This window comes from Antedon mediterranea, chromosome 4 (genome assembly GCF_964355755.1).
Source record: "Antedon mediterranea chromosome 4, ecAntMedi1.1, whole genome shotgun sequence".
NCBI classification, from domain to species: Eukaryota; Metazoa; Echinodermata; class Crinoidea; order Comatulida; family Antedonidae; genus Antedon; species Antedon mediterranea.
The window spans coordinates 30,733,555-30,761,454 of record NC_092673.1 but is presented as its reverse complement, the minus strand read 5'-3'; the positions used below and the strand labels follow the sequence as shown (position 1 = coordinate 30,761,454).

The following is a 27,900-nucleotide window of genomic DNA, read 5'->3' as shown; positions in this document are numbered from 1 at the left end:
CTAAAATCAACAGCATCAGTGAAAAACAAAACCACAACAAAAACAAAATATGAGAAGAATATGTTAATGTATTTTCCTCGAATAAGAGTATGCCTACGGATATATTTTACATATAATTATCATGAACTTAATAGCAAAAGTGTGTAAAATTCTCACAGTTTTAACAAACAAAAAATAATCTCATTATTAACTATTATAATCATCAATTTATAGTATCACAACTATTGGTTGTCATACATGGCCTATAGGCTACATTAAGCTAATAGTTTTTTAAAAACAGCGAAAAAGTCTAGTCAACTTTATTTATTTTTTTTTCTTGTTTAAGAAATTCTTAATATACGCGATATTGTGTTCGCTCAACAACCCCCGATCTTCAAAATGCAAAATCAAACTCCATGCGTCTATATACATCCTACGGATAGGGAAGTTGTATCGTCCATCAAGATCCTTTATATCCTGATCACTAAGGGATTTTCCCAGATCAAAAATACTAACGGTATGTTGTGAAAATGATACTACCTCACGTTCCCTGATATTTTTGAAAGGATGAAGTTTCTTTGTGATGCTTGACTCAAAGGTATATTGTTCAGTTACCTTTATTGTGTCATAGAGGACCGAAAGATTTTTTTTACTTAATATCCCAGACCCCATTAAGATACATAACAGCTCGGTTGTACCGTTAGCTCTTTTCAACTCTTCAATGTCACCTAACATTTCTATGAATAGAACTTTTAGAATGTTTAGACTTTGGAATCCACCAGCATCAAACCATCTTACAAAGTCCGCAATTAAGAGTCTAAAATCATCCATCGATAAATCTATATATTGATTTAAAAAAAAAAGGAACATGTTACTGTAACTTTGTTATCCATTGATATTATTTTGATTATTATTGAAATCATAACTTTCAAACGAAGATTATGAATTTAATGAACATAAATACATTAAAGCATCACAATAGTTTTTTGACCTATAAACAGCTTTTTTTTACAAACTGTCGTACTATTAACAACCCACTCTCAATTTCCATTATTCATCAACACATTATTACATTAGCATAGATTGTTACAATCATTCTTGTTGGTTATCCGCACTTGGCGGATAACCACTTGTTATTGTCAGGATCTTTTTTTTCTATCTTATTCTTCTTTCTTTCCACGAATTTTGTTCGCAGCGTATCTCTAATTCTAGCCAACATAAGATTGTATAACTTTGTCATAAGATTGACCTCTAACTGTAAGTTACGCGCGATTTATGAAATGTTATGGTTGATCATTAAATCTGAACAAAAATTTATTTTTCAATGAAACTTTACGAAAATGTATTTTATAATATGAACTTTTTACATGATAAAAATGGCGTGCTGACTTCAAATCTAGTTTACCCTTCTTATGGGTTTCTCCCGACCATACCATTGTCTTATTTACTTTATGAATAATTTACCTTCACTTGGTTCACATTCTTGACTTGATGACTCAGTCTCATTTTCGTCCTTCTTACTATTGCCTATAAAATAAACAATCAGTTAATACGTTTCAACTTTAATGATTGCAAATGATCCAACTTTGATATTATTAATATTACTACCGGTACCATTTAAAAAAGAAAGATTCAATAACATTATATTAAACTCCGGAAAAGATTAAAGATGTATTGTCCCCCAAAAACATGAAAATGAAGATTAATTAAATCAGACTTTGAATAGGTTATTTTTTAGTTTTAATAAAGTTAATCACTTCCATAGAAAAAAAAAACGAAAAAAATAATGTTTTCACTTATAAAATACCATAATAATTGGTTAAATTCAACAAAAAATCCATTGGCTGGCAGCCAATTTTACTTTTTTTTTTGTGCTTTAAATTACAGTTTTATTTTTTTTAGATTCTATTTTTGGTCAAGTGAATAACTATTATGTGACATTAAAATGGCATATTCAACACACAAGGGGGAAAATACATCTTTAAATATACCTTTATCAAGTAGTGTGCTTCTTGCTTTTTTGCCTAGACAACCAGCAAACTTTTTTATTTTGTCTGAATCAGCTGCTAATTCTTCCTCGATCTCCAGTTTGAGAACTGCATCCCAAACATTGGAGAAGTTATATTTTCTTAACCCGTAGAAAGAAGTAATATTACGTAATGCATCTGGGTCAACCTGTTTTAGGGTCTTGAACAGTCGCTTTCTGTAACGTGACAACTTGGTTTTGCTAGTACCTATTTCCTGAACGTTGTTGTCTCTCATATACTTTGTCAGAAGAACTTTGGCCTGTGTCGCTCCGGATGTTTTCGAAATCTCTAGCAGAAGGTTAACATTAGTTGATGTGATTAAACCTTTATCTTCAAGCGCATTCAGCAAATCTTTTCCAATGGAAAGTGGGGCTGTAAGGTCACCGATACTTAAGACATCAAATAGTAGGAACCTTATCCATAGGTATTTATCACCGTCAAAGCATCGACTAAGATCAGCTTTTAGGTCTCGGAAACTGACCGATATTTTTGAATCTGCCGTTCTGGTGTATTCGTCTGCAAAGTAATAAACTTAGCCTAAATGACTATCATACAGTAGGCCTACTGTGCAGGAATTTTTACAATGCTTTATTAGGCCTACTTCGGTTTTAAGTTATGTAACATAATTTGGTTCCATTTCTAATCAAAATTAGACGTTTTATGATCTTACGATAATGGATTCCTATTAAGATACATTTGGTAATGAGACCATTGACATACTCGGGTAGTAACAAAGTGCGAGGCAGCGAGGCACGCGAGGCAGGGAAGGCATGCGAGGCAAGTCAGAAATTTATGCGAGGCATCGTTTTACCATCATCAAAAAATGCGAGGCATCATTTTATCATTTCTTAAAATTGCAAGGCAGGTAATCACCGAAATTGAAGTAGCCTAGGCCTAGGCCCGCTAGTCTAGTTTCCTTTTGCACCTGCCTTGTATTTTAACCAACTTTATCCTGAATACCACAGCTTAGAATTAGTAGGCCTACTTTAATGAAGAAAAATCGCATAAAAGTAACAATAAATCCATTAAATTGGTGATTTTACAGACGTTGTTTTTCTCGCATTTCGCACACTCAATGTTCAATATTTTGGTTTCTATGGAACGCCAAAAGAGCAAAATTAATTAGAGGGCTAAAAACTCTGTGGAATCCATTTATATTTAACGCATTATTTGGTGAAAATCAAGTACAATTTCAATAGATTTTGTCACTGTCAGTAAGGAAAAATGTTACTGTTGATAATGTACACGGTTTCGTTAACCTTTCAAAGAATAAAATAGAAAAATTCATCATAATATCCTTAGTAGGATGTCCTAGGTCTAGACTAGGTAGTGATGTTGATTTAGGATCGATTATTATTCTTTGAAGAAAACAGAACAGTATCAGCAGTAACATATTACAACATTTTTATTGACAAATTAAGAAATATATTCAAATAAAACGTGTTTTTCACCAATAAATGCATGAGAAATTGACGCATTCCACTGAGTTTTAGTCCTCTATTATCGTTGCTCTTTTGGCGCTCCATAGAAACAAAAATATTAAACATTGAATAAGTGAAATTCGCGAACAGTGTGCGAGAAACACGCCTGTAAAATCATTAATTTAAGGATTTATTTGTTACTTTTTATGTGATTCTTTCATTAAAGTACTCATGAGGTATACTTCTAAGGTGTGGTATTCACATGATAAAGTTAGTTATCAAATTTGGAGTAAAAATACAAGCGAAGGAAACTAGCGCCATGTTTATTAGTACGTACATGGACAACAATAAATAAAAATCGTTCGTAATATACCTAGCTTACTAAAACAGGAATAGTGTATCATTATTAAATATTACACCAATTATTATTATATCAAAATTGATTAAATTATTTTCTACATAGGCCTCTTATCTAGGTTAGGGCTAAGCATATTAAAAATTATTAGCTAAAGTTTAATTTTAGGCCTAGTATTACAATTGTCGGACGTAAGTCTTTTTTCACACGCGCTCCAGAATTCTGTCGCAATTTTTTTCTTTGCGGCATGTTATTGGATCGGCATATCAGTTACCTTTTATTCACCGCCAGTTACTGAACTTGTCCTGGCAATCGCTGTTCACCTTATTTGCAAGAGAGGTACACGTGTTGTTCCTAGAGAATGGAATGTCAAAAATGTCTTTGGCACGCCGCTCAGAGAGAAGTCTGTGCGTTGCTGCTGAAACCACGTGCTATAGTAGGGGAATGCACCACAATCCTCTGAGCTGAGGGCTGAATCATTCCGCTACCTGCTAAATAGTAAAGAGGGATTTTCCATCTCTCGGGTCTACCGGATCTAGGCGCAGGGGTGTGACAAAATATTATTTTCACTCTGCTATGTTCGAGAGACATGTGAGTGAACACGCTCGAAATGCCAACAAACATTGCAGTCATTTGATGAGTGTGTCCCTATAACAATTATTGTTTTTTTTTTGTCTTATGTAGGATCGACCCACTTTTATTTCTTCATCAATAAAATGTTCGTTTACAATGAGTACATTGAGCACATGAGTAATGTAATGATACAATACAATATAATTGACATTAACTAACTTTCAGTACAACTGATATCTCACTCCTACCATTGCATTTTATATATAATAGTATAAGGAAAGAAAAAAAAATTCCTCTATGTTATACACTCTTTACACGTTTTTCAATCCTTAACAATGTACGTATAATTTACCACAGAATTCTTAATTTTATAACTCTTTTTATCTCTTTCAGGCAATCAAAAAAAAAAAAAAAGTTATATTTTACTTTACCTAAATATCAATTTTATAAACGTTAATTTTATACCTTGCTAAATTGTTACGGTCCATATCTGACCACATTTTTTTTGCCTTTTCTTTATTTATTAAAAACTCACAATTGATTATATCTTCTAACTCCGCAGTGAACATTAACCATGGACATTTTTTAACAAGTCCTAGTCTGTGTTTGACTTTATTTTTATAAACACAGAAAGTTAAAATGGAAAATATTTCATTAATTTTGACATCATATTTTCCAAGTAAAATTTTCTCCCATGTAACTTCCTGAGTAAATGCAAAACATGTTTTCAACATAGCGCAACATTTTACCCAGCAATGTTTTACTTCTTTGCATGTAAATAACATATGCTTTTCATTTTCAACCTCCTCATTACAATATTCACAATAATTACTGTTTGACAAATTCCATAATTTTAGCTTACACCTAGTTGGTAAAATTTTATGTAGCAACTTAAAATTAAAGAAAGCCACTCTTTTTATGTGCAACATACTCTTAACTTTGTTTTTCCAACATAGATTCCAGTCGATAAAACAATTTTGAAGTTGGTTTTCCCATTTATCTTTTGCTTTTGGTATGCACGCTTTATATGCTACCTCGGTAAAAGTGAAATAGAATTGTTTGACAGTTGTATAATTTGAAGTAACATTAACATTTTTGTCTATTGTATCAACCTCTTTATGTATATAACAATAGGGTTTCTCAACCACTATAACTTTCCAGTTTCTTGGAATAGCGTCAATTAGTGCCATATATTTTAAAAATATAACAATTATTGTTTATCGAAAGTTGAAGACTGTCGTTCAGATTTTTGAACCGTAGTTTGGGCACTTTTGTAAAAGTAAAATTTGACACGATATGACTTGAATGAAAAAACAATCGTTACATAAAAATAAACAACATGATGAGTGTATACACGAATCTATTTAGATACGCTTGTATCGATTGATTATTAGGCCTATAATATAGCATAATAGCACGTTAAGATATGCCTCGCACCTTTTTGAAATTGTAAACTATATGCCTCGCACTTTTGGAAATGATAAAATGATGCCTCGCACAAATATTTGGCATGCCTCGCTTGCCTCGCGTGCCTCGCTGCTTCGCACTTTGTCAACACTCGACATACTCGAGGTACATTTCTCTTACATTGGTTTTAAAACTTGGTATTATAGCCTATCAACCTATTTAAAATGGCTGCTTTAAAGAAATTGATAACATTGAATGCATACCTTTTATTTTAATGTTCATAGTGGACATATGACAGCGTGACACGCCTTAAAAATGGCTGATAATCTTCTTCTCTACAATGGACTTTGCAATATGTTAATAATATTTAAGTTAGGGCTATTCCATTCTTGTGGTAGTGGCCGGTATCGTACGATCACTTCGTTCATTTGGATATGGATCAAGTTTTCCATTTAATGTAATTATATAGCTTTAAATAAGTACGGTTGGAATATATATATAAACAAAACTGAAATATGATATCGAAATAAAAAGTGTAGAAGGAATTCGTTGAAGAATTTATTGTATAAATAGCATTATAAACATTAAGTAAACTAAAGTTCATCCATTAAGTATGTACGGTACAAAATGTAAAACAAAACTAAACGTAAAATACTACTGTAGCTTTGTTACCTAACAGTTTATTTTATATGTTTTGGAAACGTGTGGAAGGATGACCAAAACAGAGTTAAACAATCGTTGGACTATAGCTATTATATTGTCTTTTGTGTTGATACGTATAGGCATATGGATTGGTAAGTCACTAGAGGTAAATGAAATCATGGTGTATCAACAATAGGCATTAATAAAATACATTGGTCTAAATTTGAAATAACTGAAGCTAATTTATAGTTCCATGGTAATACATGCCCTCTTATGAATAATAATGACTGCGCTGCTTATTTGACACCTAAAATGGCGACGTACCGTTAGCTTATCCGCAAGAAAACGTATCGGACAACACTCAGACCTATAGGTCCATAATGCAACAATTATACTCAAATCGAATCAGGCGTTTCTCACGCGATCATTAATTATAACATTACATTTTTATAAATTATGTTTGGTTAAAGCTATAATTACACTGAATGGAGAATCCCGTCCCACTAGAATGGAGAATGGAATAGCCGTAGCCTATTAACATATTCAAATTTTAGTGGTCTGGGATTTTCCATTCAGTGTAATTATAGCTTTGAAAAAAAAAACTCATAATTTATAACAAACAACTTAAAGTACTAATTTTAGTTGCTATGTACTTTTTAGTAGTAGGCTACATTTTTTCAAAACAAGGGTGCATATTGAGTCTAGATTTATCATTAACATTACATAGACAAGACCACAGTTGTTATAATAGGCCCTGTAATTTATTTGTTCACGAAACGGGATAAAACAAAATGGCGCTTTCTCCCTCAGTTAGCACAGTGGAACAATTAGCCTATATAATGATTATTAAATATATCAATCAATAGATCACTGTAATAAATATAATTGTTCCATGTTGTCTGTGGTGGGGGGGGGGGGGGGAAAGCTCTCTCCCCCCCCCCCCCCCCGTCGGGGAGTATTGGTCATATTTGTCGGGGAGAAAAATATGATCATTTCTTTTCTGGTAAAAAATAAAACCATATTAAGTGTGTACTACTATATATTTTAAGTAACTGCGGCATTCCATTTTTGACGTACGTACGATATACTGACAGCGAAGTAAACGGTATGATGTGGTACGCATTTGTCTGGCGGTGTCTCTTTGTACGAATCTTTCATGGCTCACTGCGGTATACGCGTCGACATATCTGGGCTGTATCATATTACATCCAGGGACCAAAATGTGTATTTTTCAGATTCCAGGCGAAAATCGAAAATTCATTTGCAACTACGGTTGGTTGGTGAATAGGGTGGCTAGCCACCTCCCTTAATTCTAAAGGGAAAAAAGGGATGCACCAAACCCGTGACCGTCGCTAAACGCGGATTCGACGCACTTGACTCTTTTTAAGAAGAGTAGGCTAGTGTAAATAGGCCTACATAGTGAAAGAACTATTTATGAATTCAAGAGTTTAAAAAGAAAACGCAATTTAAAATCCTCGGAAAACCCACAACTGAGTTATTTTCAAAACACATGCACTCCCACTACCAGCATCACGTTGTGAATACTGACGTCATCACTCTCCAAAAATACACAATTTTCCGCCCTGGTCCGTGTGCATGCGTTAGCGTGGACCACCCCTGTACAGAGTAGAGTGTAATATCGTGAACTTTTTTCTCGCGTATGAAGGTTTTTTATATAATGGTATGCAGTCGTATAAACGATAAAAAAAACGATAAACATGATGTTCTTTTATTATTATTTCATAGGCATAACATAAACATGAAATGTCTTGTTCTATGTACACGGCCGAAAAAACGGCATTTTATTGATTTGTGTTATAGACACGGCGATTACGGCAATCATCATTGTATACAGTACTAAATTACATTGAGTTATTCACCCGGCTATAGGGTATATATCATTATTATGTGACATTGTTATTAAATGTAATGGAAACAGTTGCTCTAGCCTATTAAACAGTGTGTAAGCATCTATTTTTTCAAAATGTTTTGAGGCTCGGGAGGGGGTATACCCCCTCCCAAACCCACCCCCGCTTTCGTCGGGGAATTCGCCCCCCCCCCTCCGGGGGGAAATCCTGGCGCCACCACTGCATGTTGTTAGTATTATAAATGAAGCGGAAGCTACATTAAATAATAATTGTAAAAGTAATTAAAATCGATGGACTGACCGCAACAATCAGAAAGTCCAAAGTATCTGCATACTGGAAATATTTCTCCGGAATATATTTTTGACATGACCAAATAATTAAATTATATAGGCTAAATGGTCGATTTTTTCAAATACTACGAGTATAAAAACCTAAGAAAGCCCTATAGCAATTTTACACATAGTGACTACAAAAAGTAAAAGACATATTATAATTCCAATCATCCAATAATGTCGTTCATACAATATTCAACCATCACAACCCATTTATTTTAAAATTTATTTACCCGTTATTAACCCTCTTGCAATTATATAGATATTTTATGGTTAAGAAGATCAGATTTAATAAGAGATTTAGATTTTAAACCTTGATACGGGGTGGATTAAAATTGAAAAAGCAGCAGTAAAATCTCTACTGTAAGAAAATGACATATAAACATACTATCTAAACACTATACCGTATACTAGTTTTATACGTACTACTTGTACAGAAACAAATATGTATTTAAAATAACTTACGCCAATACACACTGTATATTGGAGTAGGCCTATATCATAAAGTTATACATTGTTGTAAAGAAAATTAATTTACTGCAGTAGAATAATAATATGGGTGTTCGCTTACATTTTCTTTTCTATTTACTCTAGATGTTTCTTGGTGATACTAAAGCATTATAATAATATTGGCTTTAATAATTGGTACAACTTCAAGATTGTTCATTGTCTATATCACGCTGGTTTAGTATACAATAATTTAATACTTTGCCATAAGTATATTTATCTATCTAATGTTAAATACAAATACGCTTTATCATTTAAGACTGTATGAGGATGTTTTTTACAGTTGCTCCCAGACAATTTGCAAATCTTTTGATTTTATCTGGTTTATCTTCTAAAACTACGTCGATCTCCAGTTTCAGAACCACGTCCCAAATATTCTGAAAGTTATGATGTCTTAGTCCGTAGTAAGCGATAAGATCCCTCAACGCATTTGGGTGAACTTGTCTCATAGCTTTGAAAAGTCGCTTCCGGAAAAAGGACAACTTTGGTTCATCTGTATTCTGAAGGTTGTTGTCATTTATAAATCCTGTCACAATATGCTCAGCCCCCCTCATTTCTGTTAGCTTCGTTATCTCTAAAAGAATGTTAACATTAGTTGGCGTGATTAAACCTCTGTCTTCAAGCGCATTGAATAAATCGTTTCCAATAGAATCTGGATTTGTAACATCACCCACACTTAAGAGGTCGAATAAACATAATCGTAACCAAAAGTACCTTTCACCGTCATAGAATTTACTGAGATCAGCTTTTAAGTTTTGGAATTCGTAAAGTTTAGACTCTGCCATCTCGTCGTGTTGTGTTTTCTACGATATGCTAAAGAATACAATTACAGAACATTGGTTTCACATAGTGCTCATGTTTAGGCCTAATAGTTAATTTTGTATATTTTGGAAACGTGTGGGAAGATGACCATAAAAGAACAAAGCAATTTTATACAATTTATGAAAGGATCATGAAAGAGATAATACAAATATAATATATAGGCCTATGAATTGTTGGGTAAGTCACAATACTGTAAGCCTATAGGTAAATGCAATGGTCTATCAATAATATGCATTAATCAAGTACAGTGGTGTACAGTTGAAATGATTGAAACTAATCTATAGCTCCAAAGCAATCGTTAGCCCATTTTCGTCTTTTTTTTTTATAGTTTATACAATTATCAAAGGATCATGACAGAGATTGAGATTAAACAATAATAGCCCAGAATATATAAATAGGACTAGCTATGGATTGTTAGATAAGTCACTAGAGACATATAGGGCCTAGGTAAATGAAATCATGTTGTATCAACAATAGGCATTAATCAAATACATAAATTTGAAATACATTACGTTATACATTACCTGTCAATAATAATGATTGCACTAGCTTATTTGACACCCTAAATGGCGACGGATCTTCTCCACAAGAAAACGTACTTCAGCGTATGCAACAATATGTATTGATTGTACAAGTTCAATTTTAGGCTATTTCATTTATAATGTATAGGGTCCTTTCAGAAAAACACATTATAGGCCTATCACAAAAGTAAACCACTTAAAAGTTATCACGGAAAAACTATAAACATCTGATTTCATAGAAGGAAATTAGTGTATTTATAGGTTGAACGTTGATAATAATCATATAATCGTCCATCGATTATGTAAATAATCAACAAGTTGACAGAACGGTATGCTTAAATCTAACAAAGCGTTTCTCCCACTTCTCACGCGATGAATAATTATCATAACACTGTTATATTTTTATAAATTATGGGTTTTTTTTCAAAGCTATAATTAAACTGAATGGAAAATCCCGTATTGAAAGTGATCGTGCTAGAATTTGAATATTTTAATAAGGCTATTCCATCATATCATTCTAGTGGTAGTACGATCACTTTCAATACGGGATTTTCCATTCAGTTTAATTATAGCTTTAAAAAAACATAATTTATTGGTATAAAAAACACGGTGAAATAATAATATCGAAACCTTTAAATAATAATAAAGCGTATTCGATTGTAGGTATTCGCAGAAAAAACATATTTATGGTTGCATTTTAGCGTTATAAACATATAATAATAATAATGTTGTGAAACCTCTAAGCACTGTACATAAATTAATACGAAAAAAAGGGAATTCCAACCATGCAAAAAAAAAAAAAAAAAAAAACCAAACCGAAGTAAGGGGATACGCCTTCGTCGCTAACCAAGGATCGGTCTAATTGAACCCCAGTCAGCACCAGTTGTGTCTCGGTCATCCCGACATAAAGAACCCATGTTCATTCATTATAAACGACATATAATATCAACAAACAACGTCTGAGTACTAACATTTTGTTGCGATGTGATTTTTAGTAGCTGGCTACATTTTTCAAAACAAAAGCGCATCATTGAGTCTGTTGCGTTATAAAAGTAATAACTTTGTCATTAACATTACATAGACAAGACCACCATTGTTATAATAGGACCTGTAATTTATTTGTTTACAAAAACGGGGGAAACACAATGGCCACTTTCTTCATCTACTACAGTGGTACTATGAATAATTAGTATATAAAATAATAAATAATATAAATCAATCAATAGATCACTGTAATCAATATAATTGTTCCATGTTGTTAGCATTGTAAATGAAGCAGAAGCTACATTAAATAATAATAATTTATCATTAACATTATAGACAAGACCACCATTGTTATAATAGGCCCTGTAATTTATTTGTTTACAAAAACGGGGGAAACACAATGGCCACTTTCTTCATCTACTACAGTGGTACTATGAATAATTAGTATATAAAATAATAAATAATATAAATCAATCAATAGATCACTGTAATCAATATAATTGTTCCATGTTGTTAGCATTGTAAATGAAGCAGAAGCTACATTAAATAATAATAATTTATCATTAACATTATAGACAAGACCACCGTTGTTATAATAGGCCCTGTAATTTATTTGTTTACGAAAACGGCCACTTTCTTTTCTTTGAATAATTAGCCTATAAAATAATAAATAATATAAATCAATCAATAGATCACTGTAATCAATATAATTATTCCATGTTGTGTAAATGAAGCGGAATAAACATAATCGTAACCAAAAGTACCTTTTACCGTCATAGAATCATGAGTATCTTGTCTTTTCTGTAATAAGGTAGGCTAAACAACAAAAATGGTTTAACAAAATTTATTTATTTAAAACTCTTCCGTTTACAAAACAAATTGGATACGGCGATTATGTTTAAAATATAGGATTGTCACTAATGAGAATTACAATTTCTACTGCAGTAGGATTAGGCCTAACATTTGAGTAAATTTAATAAATGAAAAATAAACTATTAGAAATTACCAACACACCTTTTAAAATCTAGTTAAAGAGTCTATTCCTGCCCCCTTTAGTTAAAGACGATTTCTTTGCACATTACTAAGGTTCCATTTAGCCATCCTATAATTATTATATATCATTGTTGTTGTTTATTACATTTTATTGTTTTAAGCCCTTTAACATTATAAATATAATTTTGACAAACACCTTGAAGAAGTAAATTCCTTTTTCTCATCTAACATCTGAAAATCAAACTCCATTTGTTTTCCAGGGCTGATCTGTCTCTATACTCTTTAAGGACATTAAAGTTCGTTGCCCATCATAAAGTTTTTATATCTACATTGTATGCCTACACAATATAAAAATTAAAATCTTTTTTCTTGTCTAGGCCTTTTTAACACCCCCTTAACTTCATCGAGTTTGTCTTCACTCAGCAGCCCTCTCGGTTCAAAATCCAAAATCAAACTCCAGCTGTCTTCATACTTCTTAAGGACAGGGAAGTTGTATCGCCCATCAAGAGTTTTTACATCTGAATCACTAAGATCCTTTCCCAGATTAAAAATCTTGATTGTGTGTGGTGAAAATGTTACTGGATCACGGTTCTTGATATCTTTGAAAAGCGGAAGCTTTTTTGTGACAGGTGATTCAAATCCAAGTTGGTTAGTTACTTTTAAAGTATCATACAGGATAGAAAAGTTGGTTCGGCTCAATAGCCCAGGCTCGGTTAAAAGAGCTAACAGATCGATTGTACTGGTAACCCTTTTCAATGCTTGAACGTCGCCTAAAATATATATGTATAGAACTTTTAGCTTGGTAAGAAGACCACGTTCATCATACCACTGCACAAAATCCGCAATTAACTGTCTAAAATCATCCTCCGAGAGATCTGTACCTACGGATTGAAGAAAACACACAAACAGTTTTATTGAAATCATTATCAAAGGCACAGAAAACTATTAGAAACATTTTCAGTTATCATTCCATCACTTTCTTTTGTTTTTCTACTTTCATTCTTCTATTAAAAATAATTCAAATTTTACCTTCACTTGGTTCGCATTGGTTACTCGATGATACGCATCTATTCCTGTTATTTACAGTATTGCCTATAATTAAAAAGTAAACAGTTACTGCTAACTAAATGATTCAGATTAATAGTTTTGTCAGTTTGTAATTCTTCAATTACAAACAAATAGATAGTTTTGAATAATATTCCTTTTAAAAGTAGACTAGCTTAATTTCTTATACATACCCGTAACAAGAAGGATTCGTTTGACAGCTGGTCCTAGACAGTTTGCAAATCTTTCTATTTTATCTGGTTCATCTTCTAGAATTACGTCGATCTCCAGTTTCAGAACCACGTCCCAAATATTCTTTAGGTTATAATGTCCTAGTCCGTAGTAGGCGATAAGATCTCTCAATGCACCTGGGTGAACTTGTCTCATAGCTTTGAAAAGTTGTATCCGGAAAGAGGACAACTTTGGTTCATCTGTATTCGGAACTCTGTTGTCATTTATGTATCCTTTCACAAGGTTTACAGCATCATTCATTTCTGTTAGCTTCGCTATCTCTAAAAGAATGTTAACATTGGTCGGTGTGATTAAACCTCTGTCTTCAAGAGCATTAAATAAATCGTTTCCAATAGAATCTGGATTTGTAACATCACCCACACTTAAGAGATCGAACAAACATAATCGTAACCAAAAGTACCTTTCACCGTCATAGAGTTTACTCAGAGTAGATTTCAAGTTTCGGAATTCGTAGAGTTTAGAATCTGCCATCTCGTCTTATTGTATAGATAGGCTATAACAAAATACATTGATATCATTGTTTCAGTTTGTTTGTTTTTTAATAGCTTTAATATAAATTATATTTGTAAACTAAACGGAAGGATGATGACCAAAAGAAGAGAAATAGAGATCTCCAATTTGCTTATTTTGTATATCTATGCCTTTTAGGCGCGCCTAATGATAGTTGAGTTAGGATTATACAACTACACTTGTTGCTGTACTAGACGCATGGGTACAACCGTATAACCATGGAAGATATTGCCAGTCATGGTACAATTATTATACAATAGTAATTTCACGACAACAACATTACTACCGTATATTACGGATAAGTGGTTGTGTTGGGTAGGTCACCTAAATACTACACCGTCAGCGGTCTTAAAATACATAGCCAGATCCCTTTTTGACATATTACGCTGAAACAATATTGGAAAAAGTAATATACATTACCTAATATAAATGAATAATATTTGACACACCCAGAAATGTCGACGTAACTTCTCCACAAGAAAACGTCAATATGTATATTAATTGAAGTTTAGGTTATTCCTATTATATATATAGCATCAGAAAAACAAATTATATCACAAAGGTGTTATCGCGGAAACAATAACTCAGCTGATTTCTTTCTTGGAAAGAAACCTATTTATAAGTTGGCCGTTGACATGAAGTCAACCCGTTAGGTAAACAATCAATAGTCTGACAATACGCTCGAATCGAACCAAATATGTGAATTAAAGGGCATTTCAGCCTAGAAAGATCATGTTTTTTAATGCTTTATATTATCACATCGGTCATGTAGGCCTACAAAACCGTTACGATCGACCATTATATAATAGAGGTGGAGGGAGGTGGGATATTTGGTATAAAAAATGGTGTTTCTCTTACTCACCCCAGCCTACCCTCCCCCCCCCCCACCCACCCCGATGAATAATTATCAAAGCATTGTCACTTTTATTATCATTTTGTTTATCAATATGGTTATTCCATTTTGTTACATTGTCAATGAAGGGGTAATCGTCAGGTAAATAGTCTAGGGTAGCGTACTAAGCAGAAATATTACAAAACAATGGAGCCGAATCTGGCAAATCGTTATACATTTTCGGATGATCTCTTCGGGATAAGCGTTAAACGACGGAGAAAATTGGAAAAGAAAACATTTTCCATTTTATAATGCTGATCCAATTATGCTGAAGTATAAACTTGTTTCTACTAAAATGCTCTTCTTAGCATAAAAATATATTATTATATTATTTAAAGTTAGCATTCATGTATATGGCCCATACGTAATAGAGAAACAACATATTTCATTTCATCGCAAAAATTTATTTCTCTCTCAGAAACTAATTTAATTTTTTTTTCTTTCAAAAAGATGAACAGCATCAATGAAAACCAAACCCATTTACCTCATCACTAACATTAGCACCAATCATAAAACTAATAGTTGTCACTAAGATTCATGACATTCAGCGCAAGTAAGTTGACCAATCATAAGCAACAGAGCATCGGAGCTGTCACTTGTGATTGGCTAAATCACACGCGTTGCGCGTATGTCTTTCCGCTGTGTCCTAGTGATAACCAATCATTGGACAGTTATAATTTATTTGAAAGTTCAACAGAAAATAAATTAGGCTTACATATCTCCAATATACAATTACAATACCAATGCCTTAGTTAATTTCGCTACAAAAAAACAAATGTTTATATTTATAGTAATATTACGATTATTATATTATTAGTGTTTCTTCAAATTGTGAAATATAATAAACGTTTACTACAATAACAAACAACATGGTCGACATAGTGCAGTTTATGTTTTTTCCTCATAGCCTGTACCCGGGGCTGTACCTGTATAACTCTGTTAATGTTAACACATTTATACAGTGCTTTTGACAATCAACAGATAGTACACATTATCAGGGAAAAGTTCACTCTTCCGCCGTAACATTATAGTATGAGAATCGATTACTTTTAGGAACCATGTCAAAAATGTTGTCTACTCTTTAAACTTTCAACGCAATTGTTTATGGATAATCATACACATTGTCTATTACATTAACTGCCTCATAAACGTCTACAATCGAACAACCAAAACTGTTTACTGTTTTTTACAATAAAACATGTAGTTATTGCAGTAGAATAAATGTTGACATGATCCCTTTATGTTTACCAATGGCGGAATTAAACTATTTCCTTCATGTGACCATATCTTCACAATTTTCATAGCACAATAGCTTCCTCAATATTCCCCATCCAATTATCTAGTTTTAGTATGTTATAAATAACATACCTACAGTATCGTATTGTATATATTATACCATTCACAACAAATCAACACTGTTTAATGTCTATCTTACTGTTCGTTATACAAATGTAACCATATGATTATTGATAATATAATACTAATAGTAAATAACTATTTTTAGATAAATGGTTTATTAATTTAAATAGTTTAACGAAATAATGAATTAAGTTGCTATTCATTTTAATTGCACGTCTATAGTACGTAAAATACTACAATAATTAAATAAATCCACACAATGGTATGGTATACGGCAACTTAAAATGGAATTATTTTAAACAAGTTATATTGACATGAACTTAAACTATATGGTTCTTAAATTATACTTTACTTTAAAAAAAAACAAGCAATGAAACAAATTACATAATTAAATATTAATAATAATTAAATCATTATTGAGATATTTGTATTTAAACACAAATGACGTAGAGAATGACAAAATAAAATACACTGCAGAAAAAAAAAAGACATTCTAAATTCGGTGGATGACCAAACAGAAGTTATCAAATTTATTAGACTCTGTCTACAATATCAAACTAGTTTTACAAAAAAAGTATGATGTGCCCAAATATGGTAGTGATATGCCCAAGTATAGTAGTGATATGACATCATCATTCCATATATGGGCACATCACATTAAGTTTGTACACATAGCTTTAGAATAGTAAAGAATTAAGGAAGTCTCAATTTCCGAATATAAATGTTGGAATTTCTAACGCCACTATCGCTGTCTATACTATTAACTTTATGTGACAAAAAAAGGTGATGTGCCCATATATGAACACGATGACGTCATGTCACTACCATATTTGGGCACATCACACTTTTTTTTTGTCAAACTAGTTTGATAGTTTAGACAGAGCTTAAGAAAGCTAATTTAATATTGTTATTGTTGTTGAAACTCGATACTAAACTGACCCTTGACCTTTCCTTAGAACAATGTACATACATATTAACATTGTTTCAGACTAAAGAAAGAATGACTTATAATTTAAATATTCCTTTGTGTAAACTAATTATAATAAATAAGTTCTATCAATTAAAATAATTTAATAATACAACTATCTTATATTACAGAATATGATGTTATATATACAGTATCTAACGTCTAACTATCAAACTTTATGTGACAACAAAATGTGAAGTGCCCATATATGGACATAATGATGTCATATATGGGTACATCACCACCATATTTGGGCACATCACACTTGTTTGATAGTGTAGACCGAGCTTTAGAATATCCATCACACTGTCTGTATGCACAGTTTTTAGTAAATAGAATCATTTGTTTTCGCACAATAGATGACGGTAATTTACTGTGTCGGTTATGGAACGTGGATCCGCAATACACTTTCCACTTGTCACGGTCTGGTAACTTCATCTACTCTCCCAAAACGAAATCTCACTAATGTAACAATAGTATAATCAAACTTTAAGAAATATTTACATTCATTATGATTTTCACACGGTAAGTCTGTCTGTCTGTCTATTGTTTTATCTGTTTTGTTGCCTTGTGTTTTTTTAGCACAATTCTAAGGAAGACATTTTAATTCCCTGCACACTCGCTTTTAAGTATTACTATTATTGCTAATGGAATGGGACTATGAAACATAGTAACATGAACCTATTAATGTTTTATTTACTTGTTAAATTCAAGTACTGTTATATCACTTAAGATGTTTAAATTTACATCAACCTCAATTTAGTGAAAAATCAATTAATAAGGAGACCTACTGTTACAGAATAATTAAGATTGATCAAAATTTGCTTTCGTCGAACAAGCACTGTAGTGCAAAGCCACCAAATAGTTAATGTTATAGTTGAAGTGTGATCTTGGTGAAGTCCAGGAGGGAGATAGCCAGACCAAACATAGTGTGATCTTGGTAAAGTCCAGGAGGGAGATAGCCAGAGAGAATGCAAACTCTTGGATGTGGCTGAAGCCAAACTGGAATGTTCCTCAGATCAGATTTATACACGTTGATTAGTCAGTATATCATAACGACCAATCGTGCTATTTGACGCCAGTAAACGCTGTTTGACACTAGTCAAGCTTCTTGACCAATCACAGCATTTATAAAGTCTAGTAACAATTAAACCCATATTAGGAGTAGAGTACTGCTTAAACTATGACAAATGGAAGAATTATGTACACAAGTTTAGAACCTATGCTGAAATGATGAACGTGTTGGACAGACTTCAACAAGATTCTGCAAGCTCTTCAAAGTTAAATGTCAATCGAGCATTCTAAAAAAGATATGATTTTTTTATTAAAAAAAAATTTATTACAATATTTAACGTGGATGGACCACCCTCGTTATATACTATTGAATTAAAAAAAAAATGATAAAACATACAATGACATATTAAGTTTCATTTTTGAATAGTACACGCTTGACTAAAAAGGTCATGGGTCAAACTAAACTAACAAAGTGGAAATATTTTGGAAGCAAGGCTGAACATTTTGTAAATGAATTTATTTTGTTACTTTTGTAAAGTATCTTGTGTTTACAAAAAAGAGGGGGTGGGGTTTCTTCATTTTAAGGGTGTGTGTGTGTTGGAGGCGGGGGAGAGCTTCATCTTAAGGGTGGGGGGGGGGGATTCTCTTACTATTTCAACTTCTTCTTGTCCAAACATCTGCAGTAGTTGTTCATCATCGTCATCATACTCCAGATCAATGGTACCATTACTACCAGTCCTCACAAGATTCTGCAGCTGTACATTTGAATCTAGCACCATCTCCCTATTTGAGTCTACGAAATCATCCAGTTGTCCCATTTGTTCTTTTGCAAAATTTACAAACACCTACAAAATAAAAAACATGTTTGGATTACTCGACCTCTTAATTTTAAAACATTAACTTTAACTCATTTTAATGTTAAAGTTATAGGAAATTTATAAGCTTTAGACTAATGAGTGGTCCTTTAATAGATAAAAGTGGTCCCTTAATAGAGGGGAGTTTTCTATTAATAGAAAAGAGTGGTCCTTTAATAAAGAGAGTGGTCTTTTATTAGAGAGGAGTCTATTATTAACAGTGGTCCATTAATAGGGAGAGTGATCCCTTAATAGGGAGGAGTTGTCTATTAATAGAGAGAGTGGGCTCTTATTAGAGTGTTTTATTTGAAAAATAAGAATGGTTGGCAATTTTCTTAAAAGATTGTAACATTTTCTTACATTATCTAATGTGGTTTGACTGATGGAGTAATCTTCAATTTGCAGGACCGTTTTCATGTTTTCTAGCCGCGAGAACAGCCTGCTTAGTGACGTATTACTTAGTATTATTCCGTACTGCAACATGTTGTGATGTTCATCCTTCAAACAAAAACAAAATATTAGTTTCTAAAAGAACACACACATATCAATGACTAGCAAAGATTACCCAGGATGCTTTTCAAATGTAGATTCAACATTTTCCAGTACTATTATTATTGTGATTGAAATTGATACCCCATGTGTATGGATGCGTGCAATTGCAAAAATGTTTATAACTAACAAACATAAAAACACAGGTTAGGTGGATATAAGTGGAGAAATTGGACACTATTTTGGCTGCCATATGAAAACTAAGATGGCAGATCATTTTCAAATGTAGTTTAAAACCTTTCAAATATAGTTCTGGTAATTTTAATACCACAAAAATGGGTATATCAAAAAAAATTAACAAACTCATTTGCAATACGCATTCGTATTGTCATTGTTAATCGCTTTATCATGTGACTCATATAAACACAGACGAGACTGACTCAACGAGTCACAATACAAACCTTTAGTTCGGCATCGGAGAATTCACTTTTAAAGAATTGTTTAACAGGAGCTGTGTGGGCACCCTTGACACGGATGCTTATTGTGTAACCGCCGCCGAACTTATTTTTTAAGTGTTGTATACTACCAAGACATTTGAAGCGGCCGTTTACAAGGATAGCAAGACGTCCACAAAGAGCTTCGCATTCTTCCATACTATGTGAGAGAAATTTTAAAAACACATTAAACTGAAAAGTCATAACTAAATACTTTACTTTTTTTGTAAATTAATTAATTTTACTCGAGTATTGCCCCACAAAAAGATAAGAAATGAAAACAACATCAATCTTTGAATAAGCCATTTTGTAGTATTGATAAAGTTAATTAAAGTTAAATACAACCAAAAATCCATTTTCATTAAATTACAGTTATTTAACTAATTTTTTTTGATCCAATTTTTGGTCAAAATGAATAACTGGGGGGGGGGGGGGGGGGAAGGGATAATATATTTTTAAAATGAATGTATGTAGGGGGTGTTGGGGGACTTTACAACCTTAAAACCCTAACCTTAAGTGACCTTAAGCGACCTTACCTATGTGATGTTAACACCACTGATCTTCCTTCCTTGATGATATTAAGTATCAAATCCCATAGAAATCGTCTTGAATGCGGATCCATGCCGGTTGTGGGCTCATCCTAACATTGATAAATAAAACATAATAAAATTAAAAGCAAACAAAAACAACATAGATATCCATCTCCTTATAAATTAAATAAATGATCATAAAAAATATTCTAATCTCTAACAATTTCATATTTGATTTATAAATGCTTCTAATTGTATCTATTTTGTACTAAAAATATTAAAATAATAATAATAAATATATGATAAATATCATCGACAATAAAATATCAATCTAATTAAATTACTTAAAAAATAAATTAGTTTTATTTTATTTACTATGGAAAGAAACCAAATACAAGTTTAGATAAATTCAAGGATTTATTTATTTTCTACATACCATGAATATAACTTGAGGGCGCCCTATAAGGGCAATAGCTGTTGAGAGTTTGCGTTTGTTTCCTCCACTGTAGGTACCAGCAGGCCTGTCGGCATATTGCACTAGAGCTAGTTTTCTGAGGGCCCAATCCACAAGCTATGATGTAGAAGAAGACAATATATGTCACATGTTATGACAGTAGGCCACACTAACATTTCTAATAATTGTTTAATTTAAATGTATGGGATGTAATTCCATGTATATTGGTGAAACGTCATACGATTGGTTGTTGCCTACATTCCTTGTTGTTTTATTATGCTAATTACTTACTCATTTACATACACATGTCCTATTGGTATATAAGCACTCTAGGCATTGTTTACAGTGTTCTGATGATGAGAATAGTTTCTCGAAACATGTCACATTTACATTTTAAGGCAGTTTGCCTTTTTATTAAATGCCTCGCTATAGTCATCTTAATTGTTTAACATTATTTTGATGAAATGTTTTTTTTAAGTTCAATCTGTTCACCTTGTTCTCTGACTTCTTGGTAACACCTTTCAGTCGTGCATACAAATGTAGATGTTCTCTAGCGGTTAGCTCCTCAAAAAGAGCGTCAAACTGAGGGCAGTAACCAATACAACGATAAACAGCATGGCGATTCTTTAATATGCTGCAATAAAATATGAAAATTCATTAATCATAATTAATTAATTATAACATATATATTCATCAAAAGCGTAAAGTATATTAATACAAATATACAACCAAACAATCCTTAGCAATAGAAATTATGAATATTAATTATTCGAATTATTCCCCCAATCTCCAGTTGCAACAGTAACCTCATGAATATTAATTAGCAATATTCATGAGCATTCTCAACATTGACATTTGACCTATAAACAAATATTAATTCATGTAACATGTATGAATTTAAAGGTGGGAAGTTTTTTAACATGTATTTAAATTTGATTGCAAGGTGCATTCATAACCAAAACTAAAGAATACAAATTTAAATATATTTATTGTATTGATTTGCATAATATTGAAAAGGAAATTCATACAAAATAAAAAACGTCTTAAATATTTTACAAAGGTAGTCACATATTTTATAAAATAATACAATAACACAATAACGTTGAGACGGAGAAAAAAAATGTCAAAAAAAAAAAAAAAAATCTAAAAGACCCAATTTCAACACCTATTCAATATCAATTGGCTGTTAAGTAAGGGATATAATAAACAGGCACCTAGGCCCTCAACAGAGATCCCTGGAAGACTTGCTATCCAAGCTTGACTTGGGGGAAAGTCCTCGGACCTTGGGCAGAAAGTGCCAGTACTGGAAAGTACTCTGTCAAACCAATACCCTCTCAGGTGGCCAAGACGTCCCTTGGGACTGAGCTGTGGGTGGTGAGATGATAGTCATATCACAGTCATGCAAGTAACCTTTCATAGGTGAACACAACGAGGCTCACTCTCCAGAATCTCCTCATTTTTAGTTTTATTCAAGCTTAAATAGTTGATGGTCAATTTTGTTGGGAATGAATTTAACTTATATGATGCAGTGTACTGAACACATTACAGGAATTGGATTCTATTAGTTAAGGTGTGTGCTACTTACCTTATTCCATTTAAGAAAGCATCCCCTTTTGATATTGCTTGGTCTCCCGTCAACATTTTAAATGTTGTTGTTTTTCCAGCACCATTAACACCGAGAAGTCCAAAGCACTTAAGTACATAAAATAAAACACAAGTCAATTCAAGGAGTCCAAAGCACTTAGGTACATAAAATTAAGTCAATTCAAGGATTAGACTTGGAGGGTTGAGTAAAATCAAATTTGAAACTTATATAAGAAAATTTCTTACTAGATCATTTGATGTAATATTAAAATGGAGGTTAGACTATTCCATTTACAAAAGACTGATATTAAATTGAAAATGTTAAAACTTACCTCGCCTTGGGGAACTCCTAGGCATAACCTATCTACTGCATAGTGCTTACTAAAGTATCTAGATTTAAAAACCTATAAAAAAACATGAACAAAACTTACATAACATTTATAAATATTATTTTACAGTTGGTTGAACCTATATTACATTTCATAACTAAGTATTTACAAACATTGTAGTAGGCCTACAGTGACCCATTTACATATACTTTTTTTAAAATAACCATAAATTTAAAAAAAACTAATTTTGAAAAGATGTATCAATGACATCATGAAGGACTGTTCTTTTAAGGAGAAGTGTATAAAGAGAAGATTGAATTCACTATATGATAATAAAGACAGAAAAATAATGTCCTTAAACTCTGTGTACACGATCAAACTATCACAAAATTGTGATGTGCCTAAATATGATAGTGATATGCCTAAATATGTAGTGATATGACATCAACATGTCCATATATGGGCACATCACATTTTTTTGTAACATAAAATTTGATAGTCTAGACAGAGCTTTAAAGGCACTAAAGGTCTCAAATTCCCTATTTTAATGCATGCTAATTTAAAATGCATACAGAGAGAAAGTTGATACAGATTAGTTCACTTACTTTGGTAAGGTTTTCAATACGTAGAAGGTCTTCGTTTGCTTCTCCACTCAAAACGCGACGGCGTTCAGCCACAACGTCCTCGTCTTCTTCCTCTGTACCTCGCTTTCGTCCAATTCTTCTTCTGCTGCAGGTACAACATAGATGGTTAGATTATAAATATGAGGAACTCGGTGAAGGGATGAGGGACAGGTGGAAAATTTGAGGAAGAGATAAATTTTAAAGACAATATATGTTTAATGCATTTATTAATATATATATTACAGAGCCAGATCCAGGATTCTTTAAATAATGTCCTATCTTTTAAATTTCAATTCAAAGCTCTATCTACACTATAAAACTTTATGTGAAAAAAAAATGTGATGTGCCCATATATGGACATGATGATTTCATATCACTCCCATATTTGGGCACATCACACTTTTTTTAGTCAAACTACTGTAGTTTGATAGAGCCCAAGAGGTTATGGGTATTATATATATATTATATGTATTATATAGAGCTATAATTTAAAATATAAACATTATCGACGTTTGTTCGATGACACTTACAATGGTCTGATGAAGAACTTGTACTCTAACAAAATTGTGAATATAAAAGCTGCTAGGCCTTCTATTCCCATAATAACATACATACGAGTCATAACATCCCACTCAAATGGCATTTTCACCTTATCGTCTTCCCCTGCAAATTAACAACAAATTGATTAACAACAAGAAAATTTGTGTGACTTAAAACTCCACTACAGCCTTAATCTATGTCTACACTATCAAACTAGTTTGACAAAAGTGTGATGTGCCCAAATATGGTAGTGATATACCTAAATATGGTAGTGATAGACATCATTGTGTCCATATATGAAAACATCACATTTTTCTGTCACATAAAGTTTGATAGTGTAGACAGAACTTAAAGTCATATTATAAGATAAGATTCTTACCTATTTTGTAGTAATATTCATTCAAAAATTCATTGTATGCCAATTCCATGAGGCCTTTACCGAGGCAGTAATTGGGAAACATTAGGAATGCTTTGTGGAGAAATTCATAGACTTCTTTCAGCTCCTAAATGAATAAATATCATATTGACATATCAATCTCGTAATAGCAAAGTATTTGTCTTATAAAACATGTCATGCTGTATGAAATATAAACTAATTATTATTTGTTTCTTTTCACGTTGTAAGTATTCTTTTACACGGACCATCTGTCTGCGCTAACAGGGTGCGTTTTGGTTTTTTTCAGAAGTGATTCCAGCTCAAGTATAGATAAATGCACACTTTATGCCAAAATGTTCTCTTTAGACAGAATCATCATCTAGCAACTAAAGTATATCAAATAATAAGGTATTGTGCTTTATAAGCAATAAGAAAATAATGGTACTCAAAAATGATTTGAACCAAAAACTTTGAAATTGTTAGGCAAAGATGTTAACCACTGAATTTACTGTAGTGAGAAAAACATTCAGCAAACCATTTAAAACAAGTGGTGTTGAACCACTTTGGAGCTGCATATAGTCTTACATAATGGTATGTATATAAATATTTCTATTTCTGTGTGAAGAATACTGTGTGAACTGGTGTTATGTACAGTACCTCATCATAATTGAAAAGCTCTAACATAAAGCTGGCAATGACTGTTGTGATACCGGTAAACAGATTGATAATGATGAGAAAAACATAAGCAGCACTTGATTCACTGAAGTAGAATGAGGCAGGGTACATCATTGGAGTGATAGAGTACCTGATAACAAAAAAAAACAATTGTTATAGAAATTAGTACAATAGGTAGATCAAGCACAAGTAAACTGAGTCTGAGGAAATAATCTTTTGATTACAAATGACATTTGTATTTAAAAAAAGAAAAGAAATATATGAATTGAATGACAATTTAATAATAGTTTAGCAAGTGAACTCCACTCCCCAAGACCGACTTTGTTAAAAAAACTTTGATTATGTAAGTACTTCTGTCACACCTGACATTTTTACAAGTCACATGAGATGATTTGACCAATCCCATCACTCAAACCAAGTTAATCAGACAATATACAAATATACACTTCTGCAAGTGATAGTATATAACACCTGATGTTACACCTGTGACTTACCCGTACAGAAGGAAGAGTATAATAACAGCTGGCATGTTTGTTTCGGAAGCGTAAGCTGGAATGTTGAATAACTTTAAGATAAGGATACAACAGCTGGCAGGCACCATATAATTCATCTAAAATACAAGATGGACATGAAATGAAATATTTTAATTCAAACAATGAATTAGTATAAAAGTAAGTGGTTATTATACCGAAAGCTAAACGTGCATTAGAGTGTGTTAATTATCACCATTACATATCACTTTTATGTTAGGTAGGGCTAATTCCCTGTGTCTTGCAGCCTAACTGAGCTGAATCGCACAGGTGTGGACAGCACATAAAACTTTCATCTTCCCTTCTTTTCCGATAGATGCACTTGGTTATTTAAAGCACATGATGTGTACACCGGATCTGAAGTTCTTGTTCTAACAGCAGTACTATGCACAGGAAAAGCCTTAAACTTGGCTATGGTTTCTGGCACCCCCTGCCTAACCCACTCAGCCATTTGACTCGATCATCACACTTACCATGTCCCACAAAAAGTTTGAAGACCAGTAGACCACTGGGTTTAAACTACTAATAAATTGTAAATGTTTTGCTTTGGACGATTTCTCTGCAACAAGGAAAACAACAAAACTGGCTGGGACGAACGACATAGCAACAATGATGAATATAGAAATCACCATGTTGGTTCCTTCTTGTACTCTGAAAAGATAAAAGTGATATTACTAGTGACTCTGACTTCACTACACTCTAAAGATGCCCTTTGGAGCATAGAGATACAGTATAGAGAACCTCTGTACTGTATATCCACATATTGCGTTGTATGTCCACTACAATATCAGAACCTGGTGTAGTTGCGAAAGCTATCACAATAGCAAAATCTAATTGAGCATGCACAAAAACTCAATGTCTTCTACTGATTCACATTCTTTAATAACTGATTCTTGAAACTGTACCTATAATTGGGGACAGTATCATAGTATCAAGTGTATAAAAAAATTAGAGCCTATGATACAGATATCATATGTGATGTAGTATCAAAGAAATTTCCTATGATACTGGAAAAATTATAGGTACAGTTTCAAGAATCGGCTACCAAAGAGTGTGAATCAGTAGAAGAAATAGAATGTTTGCACATGCTCAATCAGATTGTGCTATTGTGATACACCAGATTCTGATATTGAAGTGGGAAGCTCTTTCTCAGCATTCATAATGTATTGTTTTCACCCACCTCAAATGCAAAAAATAAATTCTTAAAATTTTACTTACATATAGTCATTTTCGATATTATAACTTGTTTTATTCATCGGATGATTGATGGCAGTAATGCCATATCCTGCCGGGTTGCCATGGATTTCAGGGTTAAGGTTCGCTCGTAGTATTAGGTTGTTGAGCACGTTGATGTAGGTAGGCATGCTGTGAAAACCCTTGTGATTGTGAAATGCCTATGAATGGAGTATGTATGAAGAAACATGGTCAAATTCAGGTACAAATGATTTTTATCGACATGACTGAAATATATCTGTATTTAATATAGCCTACACTTAATTTTTATTTTCATTACGAAATGGCAAAATATGGAAATAAATGATGTTTCTTACAATTGCAGCGTTTCTAACAGCTATCTTGCGGTATTCTGGTGCTGACATATCCTGGTACGCCGTTGGTACATAGTCACGTATATTACCAACTGAAAAAGCACCGTACCTAGCAGAGAAAAATAAGAATTAGCATCAACATGCAGGAATCCAGTCCAGGAAGAAGAGAGGGAAAGTGTCTTTGGGACTATCGAAGAAGGGGATGGCAAGAGCCTTTGGGGCTATCGATAAAAGGGGAAGGGAAAGTGCCTTTGGGGCTATCGATGAAAAGGGATGGGCAAGTGTCTGTGGGGCTATCGAAGAAGAGGATGGGCAAGTGTCTGTGGGGGTATCGAAGAAGGAGATAGGCAAGTGTCTGAAGGGCTATCAAAGAAGGGGATGGGAACCTTTGGGACTATCGATGAAA

At 32.8% G+C, this 27,900-nt stretch overlaps 4 protein-coding genes across 5 annotated transcripts in view; 1 reads left to right on the top strand and 3 right to left on the bottom strand.

The window, feature by feature from the left end:
- Window positions 1-27,900, top strand: part of LOC140047269 (uncharacterized) — a 91,953-nt gene that overhangs the window by 24,695 nt on the left and 39,358 nt on the right. The window lies entirely within an intron of this gene.
- On the bottom strand, window positions 37-6,262 carry LOC140047265 (uncharacterized). The gene is made up of 4 exons (XM_072092174.1): window positions 6,026-6,262; window positions 1,971-2,522; window positions 1,444-1,506; window positions 37-818 (listed from the first exon to the last, which is right to left on the bottom strand). Exons 1-4 carry the CDS (start codon window positions 6,051-6,053, stop codon window positions 304-306), a joined length of 1,158 nt encoding a protein of 385 aa, XP_071948275.1. The 5' UTR covers window positions 6,054-6,262; the 3' UTR covers window positions 37-303.
- LOC140046311 (uncharacterized) lies at window positions 11,826-15,036 on the bottom strand. Of its 2 annotated transcripts, none has more exons than XM_072090899.1 (4): window positions 14,658-15,036; window positions 13,670-14,220; window positions 13,461-13,523; window positions 11,826-13,312 (listed from the first exon to the last, which is right to left on the bottom strand). In XM_072090899.1, the coding sequence occupies exons 2-4, from the start codon at window positions 14,196-14,198 to the stop codon at window positions 12,786-12,788; spliced, it is 1,119 nt and encodes a 372-aa protein (XP_071947000.1). In that variant the 5' UTR covers window positions 14,199-14,220; window positions 14,658-15,036; the 3' UTR covers window positions 11,826-12,785. The 2 variants fall into 2 exon arrangements, with proteins under 2 accessions (XP_071947000.1, XP_071947001.1); XM_072090900.1 differs by lacking the exon at window positions 14,658-15,036 and having other exon boundaries at window positions 11,827-13,312; window positions 13,670-13,987; window positions 14,128-14,177.
- Window positions 16,012-27,900, bottom strand: part of LOC140047264 (ATP-binding cassette sub-family A member 2-like) — a 45,222-nt gene continuing 33,333 nt past the window's right edge. Inside the window, exons 29-45 of the mRNA XM_072092172.1 lie at window positions 27,498-27,603; window positions 27,166-27,341; window positions 26,421-26,598; window positions 25,912-26,027; window positions 25,400-25,547; window positions 24,746-24,869; window positions 24,357-24,489; window positions 23,809-23,932; window positions 23,207-23,278; window positions 22,876-22,982; window positions 21,783-21,924; window positions 21,273-21,407; window positions 20,843-20,946; window positions 20,274-20,466; window positions 19,684-19,821; window positions 19,120-19,314; window positions 16,012-18,756 (exon numbers count right to left, since the gene is read on the bottom strand). Of these exons, the coding sequence (XP_071948273.1) occupies window positions 18,709-18,756; window positions 19,120-19,314; window positions 19,684-19,821; window positions 20,274-20,466; window positions 20,843-20,946; window positions 21,273-21,407; window positions 21,783-21,924; window positions 22,876-22,982; window positions 23,207-23,278; window positions 23,809-23,932; window positions 24,357-24,489; window positions 24,746-24,869; window positions 25,400-25,547; window positions 25,912-26,027; window positions 26,421-26,598; window positions 27,166-27,341; window positions 27,498-27,603 (2,239 nt within the window). The 3' untranslated portion in view covers window positions 16,012-18,708. The remainder of the gene's footprint in view (window positions 18,757-19,119; window positions 19,315-19,683; window positions 19,822-20,273; window positions 20,467-20,842; window positions 20,947-21,272; window positions 21,408-21,782; window positions 21,925-22,875; window positions 22,983-23,206; window positions 23,279-23,808; window positions 23,933-24,356; window positions 24,490-24,745; window positions 24,870-25,399; window positions 25,548-25,911; window positions 26,028-26,420; window positions 26,599-27,165; window positions 27,342-27,497; window positions 27,604-27,900) is intronic.